The sequence below is a fragment of the Ranitomeya imitator genome, chromosome 5 (assembly GCF_032444005.1).
Source record: "Ranitomeya imitator isolate aRanImi1 chromosome 5, aRanImi1.pri, whole genome shotgun sequence".
Taxonomy (NCBI): domain Eukaryota; kingdom Metazoa; phylum Chordata; class Amphibia; order Anura; family Dendrobatidae; genus Ranitomeya; species Ranitomeya imitator.
In genome coordinates, this window is record NC_091286.1 from 253,445,052 (window position 1) to 253,464,433 (window position 19,382).

The following is a 19,382-nucleotide window of genomic DNA, read 5'->3' on the forward strand; positions in this document are numbered from 1 at the left end:
CATGAGAAAGCTGCTTTCCTATTGGAGGAGACTGATGGACAGATCTGGTCACATGCTCCTCCACCAGCAGCCATTTTATGGACAGGAGATCTGTGCAGTCACTGATGAAAGCTGCACTAACAAGAGAAGGAGGAGAACCTGTCATATATATAACAGTAAGGGACTTAAAATCATGTCCGCAACACATCTGATAAAGATAATGTGGCCAACTCCAATAACTGGGTCTGCACCCAACAATAGACAATATAACACTGAAATTATAGGAGGCAAGCGGTGCAAACTTTTTATGAAAAATTATTTTTAGCTCCAATTGCATGAATTTAAGCAACAAAAAATACTGTTCCCATTGGTGGGCAACCCCTTTAATTATTTGTTGGAAATTTCAACAAATTACCCAAAATCTGCAGAATGATTTAAATCGAAGTCAGAAAAAGTAGTCCTCATAGATCAACAGGATTGTATTCTGCAGGCGCACCCTGACATTGTATCATATAATTTTAGAGAGCTTGCAGTCTGTATAGCGGTGTCATAAGGGTCCCAAAATATACATAAGTGACTTTGTCCCCGATTCACCAAAGCGTTTACGACAGAAGACTTGAACAAAGCGCTTTGCTACATCACAAAGTTTTTGCGCAGTGCAGAGTTTGAAGCAGCTACGCCAAAATAGGTGGACCTTTACCAGGATGATGGGGTGTGGTTACGCCCTCCCGTCAGCTGAAGTGCCAATGTGTCTTACACCAAAAATGCCAGGGACTGGAGGAGCATTTCTGGCAAGGTCCAAGGAGAAGCAAGCCACGGAGAAGAAGCCGAATTCATTATGTGGAGTGCGCTTCTTAATGAATTTGACGCATCATACTCCTGTGAGTCCTTCATTAATTTATCGCTAGTCTTAGTGAATCGGTCCATCGTGAGTAATCATGCTTTCAATTAATATTCAAGATATCTACACACTAGGAATAAAAGTCACATTTTAGCACTTACATGTTAAAAGCTGCACAAGTTGTGTGGGAAATATAACTATTTTTGCCTTAGTGACAACCAGGAGGATAAACAAAATGTGTATGGGGGTCCCCTCCTCTTCTTACCTGATGATAGCCCCTTTGTCAATTATGAGGCTAGGTTGACCCGATCTCCATTCTTTATGGAATTTTTGAACTTGAGACTTTCTGCACCAGTAGTGCAATAGGACAACCCACCCTTATCACTCGTGATCGCCCGCAAAGTACATTTTACAGAAGACTGCAACTAAAACAGAAATTATTTTCCTGTAACGGGGCCCCGACTAAATTCGGCATGTTTGGTTGGCATGGAAACTGGTGTACTACTGTCAATCACAGGACTGGCTAGCATCTTAATATAAACAATGTGTTCTTTTACGGGAGTGGATAAAAATACTGATTCACTACAGTAAATGATTACAGACATTTTCACCATTCTCTTATTTAGCATACAGTTTGCATTATTCAATAAGAATGGGTTACATGTACAATACCTTGGAGATGTACTGCTTCAGCTCTATCCGTTCAGTCTCCCACCCACATCGATCATTGAGAAACTCCAGGAGAAAGTCAGTCCATTTTTTTTCTTCTCTTCTCTGTTCTCTCTGAATCACTTCCAAAACAGCCTTCAGCTCAAGTAGGTTCCCCCTGTTTTCACCTGCCTGTAACATGCAAGATGTGATGGAATATCACCATACACACAAAGGACGCAGCATTCCTGAGATGAAATAAATCTGTTACTACATTTGGACAAGCCGGGTCCCCAGCCTCCAAGTGAAAAAAAAGTCAGCAAAATCAACCCGTAAGCAGGCAGCATGACTATTTGTATGGAGGCATTGTGCCGTGCCGATATGTCATCACATGATAGTCATTGCTGCCCTATATATTAGGAATGCTTTCCGAAACATGCTTTAGAACATCATCCTCTATCTACTCAGCATTTCTGCTGCTCATCTCCGGACTGTATTCTGAAAGAGCAACTTTTAACGTTTTGGAGAGAATTTTTTTTCACATAAACACTTTCTGCATCAGAATAGAAAAACAGTAACAATGTGAACAATTGGTCACACTTCTCTCCCTTAGTGGTATGCCCATCCCTCCGAATATGAGCCTTGGAGACTTCCCGTTCTAAAAGGTTTGATCTGCGTTCAGAAACAACATCTGTCAGTGATTCATCTGCTGGACTCTGAAAGCTGAAACACACGCCCTGTGCCAAACAAACATATTATGTGACACTCTACAAATTATTCCTATGAAAGCAAAATATATGCAGTGTATTTGTATTAATGCCAAGTTCTCCTAAAAAAACAAAATCTGCTTTTGTTTCACTGATTACTTAGCATTCAAGATCTGGGAAATGTGTGCCAACTAGTGATGAGCAAGCATACTCGTGTGCTAATAGAGTATCTTCGGTGTGCTCGAACACTATGTTCAAGTCCCCGCGGCTGCATGTCTCGCTGCTGGTGGATTGAACGTTTGTTAGGCAATCCCTGCATGTGATGAGGCTGTCGGAACAGCCGTGAGACATGCAGCCGCGGGGACTCGAACATGGTATTCGAGCATGCCGAAGATACTCTGTTAAACAAAGTCAGTAAAAGGCGAAATCTTTAGGAGCGCTGGATAGGTAGCCCTAGTGAGGGGAGGGCGCACAGTCCCCCTTGCAGCTCCAGCTGAACACCTCCGAATGAGGACAGAAACAGGAAAAGGGTGAAACTCGGTCAAAGGACCGCCGAAAGGAAACTCTGACACCAGAATGGGGTTTAAGCCACAACGCGTTTCAACGGAAGTACTGTCTTCATCAGGTGGACGATACTCTATGGAAGATACTCTGTTAGCACTCGAGTATGCTCGGAAAACACAAGCACGATCCCTCATCACTAGTGCCAACCACAGTGAAGGTCAAAATGGTGACTATACTGGTTGTCAAAGAGGATTCACAAAAAGAAGAATGAAACAGTTGAAATCTATTTTGTTATCCTAGCTATATGACTAAAGGGGTTGTCCTTTAATTTTTTTTTAGGAAATGATTGCTTAAAAATTAAAAACGCATGTATTCACACCTTCTGAAAGCCATGTCTGCTCCGTCCAGAAGTCACAGTACTACTGTAGTGCAGAATAGGCTGCAGTGACCAGGCGATAGCGATGCCAAGACTTCTAAACAGGGCAGACACCACTTCCAGAGCCAGCGAGGACCTCAGGAGTTGCCTGTACTGGATCCGCAATGGCAGTGAATTATTTTATTCTTCTAGCTGTATTGCCACAGCTGTGGATGTAGGCTAAATGCACAAAGTAATCGGTGTTTACAATCAGCCAGACCAGTTGAGACAATGAGGCCAAACATATGCCTATACCTCTTCCACTGACTGAAAATAAAAAAATATTGCGCATGATATTTTTACTTATTTCAAAAAGTGCAGTTAATACAGTTGGAGTTGGAGGACCATGATGCATCCAAGCCATCTGTAGGCCTAATGAAGCTCAAGTCTTCCTTTACTCAATTAATACATCACACCAGATACATTCCTAACTTCTCTAATGATGTAGACCACCTCATTTATTGATGAAGAACACAATAGGTAACAAAATACCTTCTAGACACCAGCTGAAAAGTTTCGTACCTTGGGCTATCTACATATACCGGAGCTATGAAGAGGGAGGACTGGGGGCCAATTTCACAAAATTGATAATGTTTTCACATTTTACTTTAAGGGATAAAAAATAGTCCTGGAAACCCCTTTTTCATAAAGAATAAATTCCCAAATGACTTACTATAGGCCTTTCAACCATACACTGTATCAGTGACATAATGTAGTTTGTACGCTATTTTAGAATTTAATTAAATGTACCATATTGTACACCTCATATGAAAACCATGTATAGAACTATGCCAGCCTTCTCACTCATGCAACCCTGTGAGATATATATATATATATATATATATATATATATATATATATATATATATATCAGTGACTTTTCTGTGGTTTAGTTCTCGTTCCAGAAAATACTGATGCCTGTAGCAATAAAAGACGATCCATTTTACTATGCAAAAGGCATCTATTGTGAAATTTATAAAATAATCTACAGAAATGGAGCACGTCAAAATACTAGAACTGTCAGCAACAAACTCAGAAATATCTCAGATTACGAAAAGTATCCTCAAATTATTATTATAAGCAGTCATTTGATAAACATTTTAAGTTTGTATTTTTATGACCCCCAACATTGCCATCTAGCAATCATCCCTCCATAATAATTCACAAATAAAACACAGAATTTACTTTTAAATCCGTAACTTCCTTCAAAAGTCCTTCCTTCTCTTTCATCCACACTTCCCGTTCCTTTATGTGGCGTCTCCTGAGATTGTCACATTTCTTCTTTAACTGCAGATTCTGCTCCTGAAGTCCCAATGTATCGTCTTGGCCACCACTATTCAGGAGGGCTTTAGCGTTGATGGACCTGTCCTGGAAAGCGCTGCGACTTCTGTCCCTATCTTTTACCTTACTGCTGCTCCCAGACAAATGACAAGTCCCATACCTGCCCTGGTGTCTCTGGCTGTTACATAACTCTGGAGTGTTCTCATTTTCATTCCACATAGCTTGATCAGTCACAACAGATGGGAAATCTTCTCATTCCCTCCCCCTTGATGCCGCATGGTTTCTCTTTAGGTGTAAATATCCATATTATTAGCTGGAGTCATAATTTCCTTCTGGATCACGGGTCTTTGGCATCTTCCGCGCGTCTTCTTCAAGGTCACCAGGACACTGCCTTCATACTTCTACTAATAAACATCCTTACTTTAGTCGCTATCCTTGTCATACGTCCAAGTTTCTTTTTTTCCTATTGAAGGTCCTACACTATAGCTAATGCCTGCATGCTGGAAAAAGAGGGTCAGGACATATGAGCCGAGTACAGCTTCTGAATCTAAACTTCTTCTGACGTAAAGCAGGGCTGGTATTTTTAACAAGTTCTCATTGTGGTATGGCATTCTGTGTAAATATATATATGTATATACATGGAAGATCATAAAAATTACTACAGGTGAAACCATCTTTCTAAATAAGGAACGTGCTGGCTAAAAAACGCTCATGCTGTCATTTCACTCAACAGCTGTTGAAGAAAACCTACATAGAAGGAATGCCGTGATTATCTCCGAGTGACATATGACTTACATTAGGACTTGACAATATTATCTTGTTAATAAATCACTGGCCAGAAGAGTAGATGAACAGCTGAGGTGTCTGAAGATCCCGTCTGTCTTCCAAGGCAGAGTCACATTTCAGCAAAGCACTTCGGCACTCGGATTGTTACTGAGGTTTAGGAAGAATTTTGACAACATCTGTAAGAACTTACCTTCTGCGGATAAGGGATTATCCGGTGAACGTAGCTGACTGAACGCGGTACCACTGGCAGCTGGATGCGGGCTTACTGTGAGGACAGGATCTAACGGAATGGATTGTGCTACAGAATCTCTATGAAGTTCTTCCAACTACAACGACAAGGATCAAGGCAGTCACTTCATCTGAAATGAGCAGAGCAAACCGTTTAAAAAGAAAAAAAAAAATCCCCCAACATTTGAAAGTAAACTAATCCAGATTAAAATGACCCAGGCAGATGAGTCTCCAGTGACGTAGACCTGGGAGTGGACCATTTTTAAGCCTTCACATCCAGCCCCCATTCTGTAACTTTAGATCTGCTGGTATTCTGTGTAAACAACTTCAAGTCCAAGACATTTTTAGACTTTATAGTGTAGCTCGGAAATTCATGAGACTAAAATCGAAGCAATGTGGAGTCACACGAACGCTGGGATCTGCCAGTTCTGTCCCAAATTAAAGAGGACAAGGGATTAATGTCATAATGGACAGAAATAAAAGCAAATGGGAACTAAAGATGTAATTAATAATCTACGCTTACCAAGGATAACTGTAATGCAATGAAAGCTGATGACAGAGTTCAGGATACTCTGCAGTTTAAAGATGATGACTTTTTGAACGCAGTTTTATGGATAAATTAATTTATTAGTCATACCCATACTCAGGAGCTCACCCACTAAGATGCTTACACCTACCCACTCCAATAGTCTCAATTAAAGGCTACCTCCACTTTCACAAATCGATTGCAGTGCACTATAACCATTTTTCTAAATTAATCTATCGATGATTTTTGCCAATAACCTGCAGTACGGACCACCCATAGTCTACATTTAACAACATCTTACTTGTCCCTCGTAACTATCATAGTTAGTGCAAGAGAGAGCGCTGAAAAATCCTATGACACTCGCTTCCGCACTAAAGATGGTAGTCTAGGCAGGTCTGGCAGGAACTTTACTCCAGAATAGAAAAGTGTTGGCTGTTTCAATTAAAACTGCCAGACCCTTAGCCCGAATGAGTACAGGGACTTTCTTAGATCACCAGTCGGGGAAGAACTGGGAGGCCCCCATACATATCAATCTAGTCAATATCGGCCCCTTCAGATCACTTCAGTGTAATATGCATTTAGACCTTTAGCATGAGCTCATGGTAGTTTACTGTGAATTACGATGCGATTTGCAATCGAAGTCTACAACTTGACCACCCCAATGAGAATGCTTTAATGTGAGAACATTTTCAAGGCTTACTGTATTTTTATCCCAAATTCTAACCAAGTTATTGCACTAGTTCTCTTATACCCATTCTTAGACACACGCCAATGTATACTGATTATATGTATCTTTATCACTGTTATTATCATGTTTTTCGTTGCGATGTTCCTAACTGTAGCAAAACAATGTTTTCACAAAAACATTGCATTATAGCACTAGAAGTTGCAGGTGTCCATATCTCTAGAATAATGCCTCATTGACACATTCATGTGCCACAGTCTGAATACATACCAGGATGCACGGACTGTCTGCGGGTCTCCTGAACTCAACGTGACAGCAGATTAGGCATAAATAAGACTGTCAATTCCAGGGCAGGAGGCCCGCAGATAGTTCGGGCCAGAATTCAGACTGTGACGCGTGTGTGTGAATGCGGTATAATGCAATCTCTCTTACTCAATAGGGAAGGCCTTTGTGGGTTGGAGAATGAGACTTTCACACCTGCTCTGGCCCTTTCTGAATCTGACAAGTGCATTACTTGCAATGTATCAAGTATAAATAACTATATAAGCCTCTGCAAAAACAAGTGTTCGGAAAAGACCACATTTATATTTAGGACAGTCCGAACCACAAGACGCTAAGACGCTGAAGTATAAAATTTCTTCTGCACTGTAGGGGGCGCAAACTACTACTACTTTGTCACTTCCAAGATTCATCTTGAACCACCCACCCTTTACATTGTATGTATATGGCAGTATATTATTATTATGGGACTAAAGAATAGTAGACCGCTAAATGTCCCTCATATTAACAGAGCGGCACAGCCTATTCATGACTTCAACAAGTCTATGTGAGTGATAGTGACCACTGCCAGGTACGGACTGGGGCTGAAATTCATCCCTGGCATTTTGAAATCACACAGGCCCATGTTGTCCCCGTCCCCATGAACCAGATGGGATATATTACTAAAATTACCCTGGATGGAGAAAAGGAAGATTTTCTACAAGACCAATATGTCTAATGATACCCGTGGCCTGCTGGGGTAAGTGACGGAGTCAGCAACTTTGAGCTCCATCACAACTGTTAACAGTATAGGTATCTTGAGAACATCGATTCTGTTAACAACGTAGCAGACAAGGCAGCCCATGACCAGACAGGCCCTTCTGGCGTTTGCCAGAATTGCCAGATGGACAGTCCGGCCCTGACCACTGCTCTCATGTATACAGGGAGTGTTCAAAATTGCACAGATTCCCTATTCTCATAAATGGTGGGTAACCCATTGGTCCGATCCCCAGTAATCCTACATTTATCATCTATCCTGTGGATTAGTATTACATGTTGTTGATGGGATAATCTTTAAAACTTTTAGTGCAATAAATTTGTATTCCAAAGTGTAGCAGATTTTATTTTTTCTCTATAACAGTGCTGCTTGAACCAAGGGCCGGTCTCGTCAATGAGGCAACCACAATTGTTGATGAGGCGCAGTTCCAGAGGGAGTTTTTACAGAAGTGATCAAAAACCACACTTTCTATGGATGCACATTATATAATTGTTATATTGAGTTCAAGAGCTGAAATACAGGATAAAGGGGTTTTTCAAGATTCAAATACATTTCTGCGGTCACGATATATTGCTGAATTCTGACATTGTGCAATTTGCACAGTTAGGATTCTGTTCTTTTGACTGCTCGAACGATCATCAAAATGCAATTTGCATGGCTGCAGTCATGTGCCAACCAGAAACTTTTCTAGTGAGAGACGTGGACAAGGAGCTAGTCAGCATGTAACCTCCAGTATGCAAATTGCATGCTTATAGTCACGTGACTGCCTGCTTCTAACAGCTAGCAGAGCTCTAGAAAGCAGAAAGCAATGTTGGAAGGAAGACTCGCCCTCGTACTCTGTGTACGCCGCTTAGGCTACTTTCACACTAGCGTTTTCTGCAATCCGTCACAATGCGTCGTTTTGCAGAAAAAACGCATCCTGTAAAAGTGCTTGCAGGATGTGTTTTTTCCCCATAGACTTGTATTGACGACGCATTTGCGACGGATTGCCACACGTCGCATCCGTCGAGCGACGGATGCGTCGTGCTTTGGCGGACCGTCGGGAGCAAAAACGCTACATGTAACGTTTTTTGCTCCTGACGGACCACTTTTTCCGACCACGCATGTGCGGCCGGAACTCCGCCCCCACCTCCCCGCACCTTACAATGGGGCAGCGGATGCGCCGGAGAAATGCATCCGCTGCCTCCATTGTGCAATGCGTTAAACGCTAGCGTCGGAATCTCTCTCCGACGCATTGCGACGGGGAGATTCCGACGCTAGTGTGAAAGAAGCCTTACTCCTTTATAACCAGTGTGCACGCACAGCAATTAGGTCTCAGACACTGCCCACTCTGGCCAATCGAGCAATGCCAATCAGAGTCAGGGAACTGCTCAGTAAGCAAATTGAGGGGTGCCTAACGGTTCACCAAGTACTTGGCTACGACAAGGATGCACCAAAGTATCCATATAGAACATAAAGCCTTTTCAAATTAATTATAACAATGAAATATATCTTGCTACTATTATTTTTATAAGGGCTAAGTTCCCTGAATAACTGTTTTTTAGGTTTATTGTCAGACTCTCTTTAATAATGTAATTTTAGGACCAGCGAAATAGTAGCTTTAAAAACCAATTGGAGATGTGGCTATTTTTTGTTTTTAATTTTACCTCCTCGCAGCTTCTTGTTTCTGTATAAGAGCTTGGTGTTTTTGCAGGAAGAGTTGTAATTTTAAATGATTCAGTTTATTTTACCAAACGATGTACTGCAAATTGGTTATGACATTAACTTTGTGGTAAAAATAACCTGATAATTGGGTTAGTAGTACAGTTATGGTCATACCAGGTTTATGTACTGCATACTCTGATTCTGTTCAGTCAGTTGTGTCTGAGCCTTGGATACTCTGGTGCCCAGTTCTCGCCACGCTTCCTAGCTTTCCATGGCTTCTTTAAGTTTCTTGATGTTCATTCCCATGTCATTTTTTATATTATGTAGCCAACAGGCCTTTGGCATTCTTTTAACCACTGACTATTCTGAGTAGCATCTCCTTTTCTAATGAATTTGCACTCATCGTATATATATATATATACACCACAGTCAAAAAGTATGTATATACAAATAATGTACGGTATATACTCGAGTATAAGCCGACCCGAGTATAAGCTGAGGCATCTAATTTTGCCTCGGAAAACTGGGTAAGCTTATTGACTCGAGTATAAGCCGGGTATGCATTGTCCCCTCATCCCTGTCCTGCTTTGTGTGCTTCCCCGTCCTGTCCTTGTATGCATGGCTGGGTTCCCCCATCCTTCCCTGTCCTTGTGTGCATGGCTGGGCTTCCCCCGTCCTCCCTGTCCTTCTATGCATAGCTGGGCTCCCCCCGTCCTTGTTTGCATGGCTGAGCTTCCCCCATCCTTGTATGCATGGCTGGGCTCCCCCCATCCTTGTTTGCATGGCAGGGCTTCCCCTGTCCTTGTTTGCATGGCTGGGCTTCCCTTGTCCTCCCCTGTTCTTGCATGCATGGCTGGGCTCCCTGTCCTCCCGCATCCTGTATGCATGGCTGGGCTTCCCCCGTCCTTGTATGCATGGCTGGGCTCCCCCCGTCCTCCCCTGTCCTTGTACACATGGCTGGGCTCCACTGTCCTCCCCATCCTTGAATGCATGGTTGGGCTCCCCCTGTCCTTGTATGCATGGCTGGGCACCCCCCGTCCTCCCCTGTCCTTGTACACATGGCTGGGCTCCACTGTCCTCCCCATCCTTGAATGCATGGTTGGGCTCCCCCTGTCCTTGTATGCATGGCTGGGCACCCCCCGTCCTCCCCTGTCCTTGTACACATGGCTGGGCTCCACTGTCCTCCCCATCCTTGAATGCATGGTTGGGCTCCCCCTGTCCTTGTTTGCATGGCAGGGCTCCCCCCATCCTTGTTTGCATGGCAGGGCTTCCCCTGTCCTTGTTTGCATGGCTGGGCTTCCCTTGTCCTCCCCTGTTCTTGCATGCATGGCTGGGCTCCCTGTCCTCCCGCATCCTGTATGCATGGCTGGGCTTCCCCCGTCCTTGTATGCATGGCTGGGCTCCCCCCGTCCTCCCCTGTCCTTGTACACATGGCTGGGCTCCACTGTCCTCCCCATCCTTGAATGCATGGTTGGGCTCCCCCTGTCCTTGTATGCATGGCTGGGCACCCCCCGTCCTCCCCTGTCCTTGTATGCATGGCTGGGCTCCCCCCATCCTTGTATGCATGGCTGGCTCCCCCTGTCCTCCCCCGTCTTTGTATGCATGGCTGGGCTCCCCCTCTCCTCCCCTGTCCTTGTATGCATGGCTGGGCTCCCCTGTCATCCCTCATCCTTGAGTGCATGGCTGGGCTCCCCCATCCTTGTATGCATGGCTGGGCTCCCCCATCCTTGTTTGCATGGCTGGGCTTCCTCGTCCTTGTTTGCATGGCTGGGCTCCCCCGTCCTCCCCTCTCCTTGTATGCATTGCTGGGCTCCCCGTCCTCCCCCATCCTTGTATGCATAGCTGGGGTTCCCCCATCCTTGTATGCATGGCTGGGCTCCCCCCGTCCTCCCCTGTCCTTGTATGCATGGCTGGGCTCCCCCCATCCTCCCCTGTCCTTGTATGCATGGCTGGGCTCCCCCCATCCTTGTATGCATGGCTGGCTTCCCCTGTCCTTCCCCATCTTTGTATGCATGGCTGGGCTCCCCCTCTCCACCCCTGTCCTTGTATGCATGGCTGGGCTCCCCCTCTCCACCCCTGTCCTTGTATGCATGGCTGGGCTCCCCCATCCTTGTTTGCATGGCTGGGCTTCCTCGTCCTTGTTTGCATGGCTGGGCTTCCCTTGTCCTCCCCTCTCCTTGTATGCATTGCTGTGCTCCCCGTCCTCCCCCATCCTTGTATGCATGGCTGGGCTTCCCCCATCCTTGTATGCATGGCTGGGCTCCCCCCGTCCTCCCCTGTCCTTGTATGCATGGCTGGGCTCCCTCTCTCCTCCCCTGTCCTTGTATGCATGGCTGGGCTCCCCTGTCCTCCCCATCCTTGTGTGCATGGCTGGGCTCCCCCTATCCTTGTATGCATGGCTGGGCTCCCCCATCCTTGTATGCATGGCTGGGCTCCCCTATTCTTGTATGCATGGCTGGGCTTCCCCAGTCCTCCCCCATCATACTCACCCTCCTCGCGCGTTCGCTGCACATCCCTGCATCTCCGTTGTCCCGGCACCGGTAGCTCTCCTCTCCTGTGCTGAGCTGTAATGTGGTACCGCTCACTAAGGTAATGAATATGCCCGCCACGTTTATGGGAGTGGAGACGCGTGCATATTCATTACCTTAATGAGCGGTACCACGTGACCACTCAGCACAGGAGAGAAGAGCTGCTGGTCCTGGGACAATGCAGATGCAGGGACGTTCAGCGATGGCGCGAGGAGGGTGAGTATGATGTCACAGCCGCCGGATTCTGCCACTGCTCTGCCACTCCCTTACACGTAGTATATAGCAGCCACATAGTATATAGCAGCCACATAGTATATAGCAGCCATAGTATATAGCACAGCCCACGTAACACAGACAGCCACGTAGTATATAGCACAGCCACATAGTATATAGCAGCCACGTAGCATATAACACAGCCCACGTAATATATAGCACAGCCCATGCAGTATATAACACAGGCCACCTAGTACATAACACAGCCCACGCAGTATATAACACTACCCATGTAGTATATAGCTGTGTGGGCACCATATCCCTGTTAAAAAATAAAAAAAAAAAAAAAAAGGTTATATACTCACCCTCCGGCGTCCAACGAATCTGTCCCGATGCGCGCGATGCTGCTGCCAGCTTCCGTTCCCAGTGATGCATTGCAAAATTACCCAGATGACTCGCAAGACCGCTTAGTCATCTGGGTAATTTCGCAATGCAACACTGGGAACGAAACCTGATGGCAGCATCGCACGCATTGGTGGACGGCGGAAGGTGAGAAGGTGCCGGCCGCGACCAATCTGCGACGCGGAATTTCCGTTACAGACAGACAGACAGGCAGACAGACATACACGGAAGTACCCCTTAGACCGGTGTTTCTCAACTCCGGTCCTCAAGACCCACCAACGGGTCGTTTTCAGGATTTCCTTAACATTGCATTGGTGATGAAATTAATGCTTGAGCAGGTAATGAAATTCTCAAGGATATCCTGAAAACATGACCTGTTAGTGGGTCTTGAGGACTGGAATTGAGAAACACTGCCTTAGACGATTATATAAATTAATGAGACAAGAGCACAATATTTAAAGCGAACCTGTCAGCATGATTTTGCTAAGTAAACATGTTGACAGTGTTAAACTGATTAAAATGATATGTGGGGTGAAGAAATCCATCTTGTAGTTCTTGTGTAATCAGTGTTAGAAGTTTTTAGTTCATTATAAGCAGGTGCTCTGGGGCTGGACTGTAGGCAGAGTATTATCTTCCTGCTCAAGTCCAGAGAAACCAAGGAAAGACCTGCCCACAGCTTGCCCTGAAGCACAAACATGTTACGCATCATAGAGACAGACTGTTTGTAGTTCGGGGCGACCTGTTGGCAGATCTTTCCTTGGTTTCTCTGACTTAGAGCAAGAAGACAAGACCCTGCCTACAGGCCGCCTCGAAGCACAAAGACTCTCTCTCTCTCTATCTTTATGATGAGGAACATGTTTGTGCTTCAAACTGATTACACAAGAACTACAAGATGGATTTCTTCACCCCACATATCATTTTAATCAGTTTAACACTGCCAACATGACAGTGTCTGTAGTTTACTTAGCAAAATCCTGCTGACAGGTTCCCTTTCAGAGAAGTTACAACAGGATATTTCTTCATGAATGTCCTGCTGTAACATCTCTTAAATTCTCCTGATGAAGGGGCCTCTGTGCTCTGATAGATACAAACATAATTCTTCTGGTTCCTTTGGGGACCTCCACCCATGGCTGTTAGATGCTGCTGTCAATCTCTGAACCCAAATGTATGGCGCTGGTGGATTGCCATGACACATGGGGCCATATACGAAGGTGGGGCCATATACCAGGATGGGGCCCATACACTAGGATGGGGACATATACCAGGATGAGGGCGATATATCACGATGGGGAACATATACCAGGGATGAGCGACATATACCAGAATGAGGGTGATATACCAACATAAAGGGGCAATATACCAGGATGGGGCCATAAACCAGGATAGGGCTATAATCTAGGATGAGGGCAATATACCAGGATGAGCGACATATACCTGGATGGGGGATTTATACCAGGATGCGGGCGATTTACCAGGAAGGAAAGGCCATATACCAGGATGGGATCATTTACTAAGGTGGGGTCATATACCAGGATGGAGGGGCCACATACCAAGATGGGGCCATAAACCAGGATGGGGCTATATACCAGGATGAGGGCCAGATATCAGGATGAGGGACATATTCATGGATGGGAGATATATACCAGGATGAGGGCCATATACCAGGATGGAGGGGCCATATACCAGGATGTTAATCATATAACAGGATGGAGGGGCCATATATCAGAATGACGACATATACTAGGATAGCGACATATACCAGGAAGGGGCCAAGGATGAGAGCCATATACCAGAATGGGGGACTTATACCAGCATGAGGGCCATATACCAGGACGGAGGGGCCATATACCAGGATTGGAGGCTTACACCAGGATGGGACTACAAAACAGGATGGAGGCCATATATCACGAAGAGGGACATATACCAGGATTGGGGATATATACCAGCATGGGCTGTGCATTATACTATACGGAGGATTATGGGCTGTGCATTATACTACATGAAGGGCTATGGGCTGTGCATTATACTACATGTAGGACTACGGGCTGTGCGTTATACTACAAGTAAAACCATGGGCTGTGCGTTATACTACATGGATGACTATGGGCTGTGCCTTACACTGTATGGAAGACTATGGGAGAAGCATTTATACTTTATGGAGGACTATGTGGAGTGCATTCTATTATATTGAAATTTATGGGGTGCATTGCACGATATGGAGGAGTATGGGGAGTGCATGATACTATATGGAGGACTATGGATGTGCTTTATACTATAGGGAGGACTATGGTCTGTGCATTATACTGTAGGAGGAATATGGGGTTCATTATACTGTATGGAGGAGTATGGACAGTGTATTATACTATATGGAGGACTATGGGTGTGCAATATACTGTAGGGGGGCTATGGGCTGAGCATTATACTATAGGATGGACTATGGGAAGTGTATTATGCTTCTAGGTTCCCCCCTGGTGAGTATAATGGTTTACTTTTTTTTCTACATGTTAAAGAACAGCGGCAAAACGGGGGACATACGGCATATATACTAGGATGTGGCCCAATATAATGGACATATGCCAGGATGAAGGGCATACATATGTACCATAATGAGGGATAAATATACCAGGATAGAAGATATATATATAAATCAAGGGATTAAGCCCCAGAACAAATCTTGCACCGGAGCCCATCAGACTCTAGATACACCACTACATGCACCTCAATAGGCGCTGTCGCAATGCAACTTAGGGCTTCTTTCACGCAACAGAGTTTTGGTCAGTGTCTATAAGTCATACCCAGGAGCAGGTCTGAGCACAGAAAAGATTAAAATGTTTCCATTACTTTCTCTCTGTGTTGGTTCCACTGCAGTCTTTAGCCTACAAATACTAATGCAAAATACTGGCGAAAATAGTGGCCAAACATGACTCATATGAGTAAATTCAGAAAATAAGAAGAATTGGCAGAACCCCTTTATAAACTTGGAATTTATTACATATTTCTTGGCATTCTGGCATACTGTGGCAGGCTGTTCATTATGAGTAATATTTGTTGCACTACACTCCTAACTAGTATTAATAAAAGAGTTTACTGTACTCTAGATACATATAAATGCATTTTTATTACTATATCTAGGTCTGATAAATTAATTTCTCTAAATAGGTAAGGAAATATTAATTATTCTGTAACCCATGATTGGGCTATCGTGTTCTTAGCCTCAATCTGAAGAGTTTATTCAAAATAATACTAATCTTCAATGGTCTTACCAACAAAACAAAAAATAAATACATATAAAAAGGTTTTTCCGCTTTATCTAATTAAAGACTAATAAATAATCATTGTTTCCTTTTTTTAAGATAAAAAGGATGGGAGGGAAAATGGGAAAGGGAAAAGGTATATCCAGCATTTAGTGTAAAAAAATGTCAGTTGTACATATAATAAAACACGTCTTTTGTGAAGCATACTTCGTTAAAAAATCATTACAAAAGTAGATACATTAGGTTCATTAATTACCCTGGACTGCCCGCCTGCAGGCATCCGTGCACCGTTATCATGAAGGAGTTGGACATTTGGACATTGCTGTCAGTCTAGCAGATTTTATTCATATTTTTATTAATATACATTGTATGTCAATTTGCCAGCACTTTCATGATTTTGTATGTGGTGAAAGAGCAGGAACCGTCTTGATTATTTGCAGGCTGACAATTACGGTACATCGTAGCGTTTATAGGATTGCCTGGACTGGACACATTGTAGCAAATTCTTAGTATAAAGGGCTTCTGCACCTACAGTAAGTATTAGGGGGCTCAGTACAAAAGCTGTATGATTAGGGCCAAATCTTAGGAGATGAGGAAGATGACCTTTAGGAACATTTTTCTCATCTATTTGGACACAATCCAATGCTTTCTTTGATTTTATATTGTTCCTAACGTTCCAGGAAACTTTTTAGAACAAGCTGTTTTCACCTCTGCAGGTTCTATCACTAATTTTCAGCAATCTTAGACCAAATGGGTGGCGCCTTGTAACCATAAAGTCTCTCATAAAACAGAGATAGATTCCTGCTTTTTTTCTCTGTAGCACACAGAAGCAGCATCATGGTAGACATTATTTGGCAGTACTGAGCTGTGTGGCTGTGAATCCAGAACGTGAAAGTGAAATACATTTGCTACAAGCTGCAGCTTCATTTGCCCACGTCTGCTTGTCCCTCACTGTGCTGCCCTCAACTGGCTATGTAACCCGACATTTTGCTGTGTGGCATTCCATCTTGCTTATACAAAGACTACAAATACTATATGTTGAGAAGTGAAGAGCTTAAAGGGACATTAACACTGTGTGTGAGGAACTCAGAGGTGGATTACTACTATATGTGTGGAAACTTAGGTGATATTATTACTGTATGTAGGAAACTCAGAGGACATGATTATTGTAAGTGGCAGAACTCATATTACTATTACTATTGGTGGAACATTTTAGGCATTATTGTAAAAAGGGAGATCAGGGGACATTATCACTTTTTGTGTGGCATTGAGGTAAGGGCATTATTACCTTTGGGGGGCAATTGTGGCATTTCAAATTGTTGTAGGGACACGTAGGGTACCGTCACACTGAAACGACACTGCAGCGATACGACAACGATGCCGATCGCTGCAGCGTCGCTGTTTCATCGCTGTTTGGTCGCTGGAGAGCTGTCACACAGACAGCTCTCCAGCGACCAACGATCCCGAAGTCCCCTGGTAACCAGGGTAAACATCGGGTTACTAAGCGCAGGGCCGCGCTTAGTAACCCGATGTTTACCCTGGTTACCAGCGTAAACTTAAAAAAAACAAACACTACATACTTACCTTCTGTGTCTGTCCTCCGGCGCTGTGCTTTCCTCTGCACTGTCAGCGCCGGTCAGCCGTAAAGCAGAGCGGTGACGTCACCGCTGTGCTTTCCGGCTGGCCGGGGCTCACAGCCAGTGCAGAGAAGCACAGCGCCGGGGGGCAGACACGGAAGGTAAGTATGTAGTGTTTGTTTTTTACGTTTACGCTGGTATCCAGGGTAAACATCGGGTAACTAAGCGCGGCCCTGCACTTAGTAACCCGATGTTTACCCTGGTTACCAGTGAAGACATCGCTGAATCGGCGTCACACACACCGATTCAGCGATGTCAGCGGGAGATCCAGCGACGAAATAAAGTTTCAAACGATCTGCTACGACGTACGATTCTCAGCAGGGTCCCTGATCGCAGTAGCGTGTCAGACACAGCGAGATCGTAACGATATTGCTGGAACGTCACGGATCGTGCCGTCCTAGCGATCAAAGTGCCACTGTGTGACGGTACCTTTAGTGGAGGCAAAATTACTCTCTTGAGGGCAAAGGCAGCGCTATTATCTTTTCTAAGGGACAATTTTACCATTTAGAAGGCCCAAGAAGGCATTATTAATACAGCGGGTGAGATAAGTATTGAACGTCACCAGGTCTCTAACTAAATATATTTCTAAAGGTACTATCTTGAAATGAAATTCTCAATAGATGTCGGTAACAACCCATCCAATCCACACAGACAAAGAACACAAACCATAAATGTCTATCTATGTGCATTAGAAAATCGATGACGTGTTCAATACTTAATACTAGCTATGCCTCTGCTTACAGCATACTTACAAAGGTAAGACATTAAAAACACATTTTAGCATTTTACAGTTCAAGTGTAGAATTCTTTAGCAATGAAACACTGTGATGTCCATCATGTAGTAATTCGGCGAAAGCCTGCAAGTCCTGTTACCCCACCCCCTTCTCAGAGTTATAGATAGCATTTTGTATATAAAGTCATGCGGTAAAAGTTGTCAATCACTCAGTGTTGACTAAGACTCACATGCTTTCTCTATAATTCAAAGGGACTTGCCCGCGCAGTTCTTAAAGATGTAAGTAAACTTTTATTTTTTTTAATGTTTTAGGACCTCGAATTGTCCAGGTCCTAAGACCCCACCTATCGCTCAAAAGTCATCTTAGAAAAGCACAGCTCAAGTGACATAAGTGCATAGGTACTAGTAAGCTTTCAACATCATCTATACTTCTGGAATAGGCAGGAGATGTGCCCTCCTCTTATCTGAGCTGTGCTCTCCTCTCACCTGGGCTGTGCTCTCCTCTCACCTGGGCTGTGCTCTCCTCTCACCTGGGCTGTGCTCTCCTATCACATGAGCTGTGCTCTCCTCTCACCCGGGCTGTGCTCTCCTCTCACCCGGGCTGTGCTCTCCTCTCACCCGGGCTGTGCTCTCCTCTCACCTGGGCTGTGCTCTCCTCTCACCTGGGCTGTGCTCTCCTATCACATGAGCTGTGCTCTCCTCTCACCCGGGCTGTGCTCTCCTCTCACCCGGGCTGTGCTCTCCTCTCACCCGGGCTGTGCTCTCCTCTCACCCGGGCTGTGCTCTCCTCTCACCCGGGCTGTGCTCTCCTCTCACCCGGGCTGTGCTCTCCTCTCACCCGGGCTGTGCTCTCCTCTCACCCGGGCTGTGCTCTCCTCTCACCCGGGCTGTGCTCTCCTCTCACCCGGGTTGTGCTCTCCTCTCACCCGGGCTGTGCTCTCCTCTCACCCGGGCTGTGCTCTCCTCTCACCCGGGCTGTGCTCTCCTCTCACCCGGGCTGTGCTCTCCTCTCACCCGGGCTGTGCTCTCCTCTCACCCGGGCTGTGCTCTCCTCTCACCCGGGCTGTGCTCTCCTCTCACCCGGGCTGTGCTCTCCTCTCACCCGGGCTGTGCTCTCCTCTCACCCGGGCTGTGCTCTCCTCTCACCCGGGTTGTGCTCTCCTCTCACCTGGGCTGTGCTCTCCTCTCACCTGGGCTGTGCTCTCCTATCACATGAGCTGTGCTCTCCTCTCACCTGGGCTGTGCTCTCCTCTCACCCGGGCTGTGCTCTCCTCTCACCCGGGCTGTGCTCTCCTTTCACCCGGGCTGTGCTCTCCTCTCACCCGGGCTGTGCTC

The 19,382-nt window shown here is 45.1% G+C and overlaps 1 protein-coding gene across 3 annotated transcripts in view; it reads right to left on the bottom strand.

The window, feature by feature from the left end:
* The window catches only part of MTCL3 (MTCL family member 3), a 181,044-nt gene that overhangs the window by 21,287 nt on the left and 140,375 nt on the right, over window positions 1-19,382 (bottom strand). For 2 of the 3 annotated variants that reach the window (XM_069726071.1, XM_069726070.1), the window contains exons 7-8: window positions 5,352-5,487; window positions 1,535-1,660 (exon numbers count right to left, since the gene is read on the bottom strand). Coding sequence is in view for 1 of the 3 variants with exons in the window: in XM_069726072.1 (XP_069582173.1) it covers window positions 1,493-1,660; window positions 4,280-4,324 (213 nt within the window). In the remaining 2 variants the exon portion in view is untranslated. Of the gene's footprint in view, window positions 1-1,492; window positions 1,661-4,279; window positions 4,563-5,351; window positions 5,488-19,382 lie in introns of those variants that run through there. The other variant, XM_069726072.1, reaches the window with a different exon arrangement.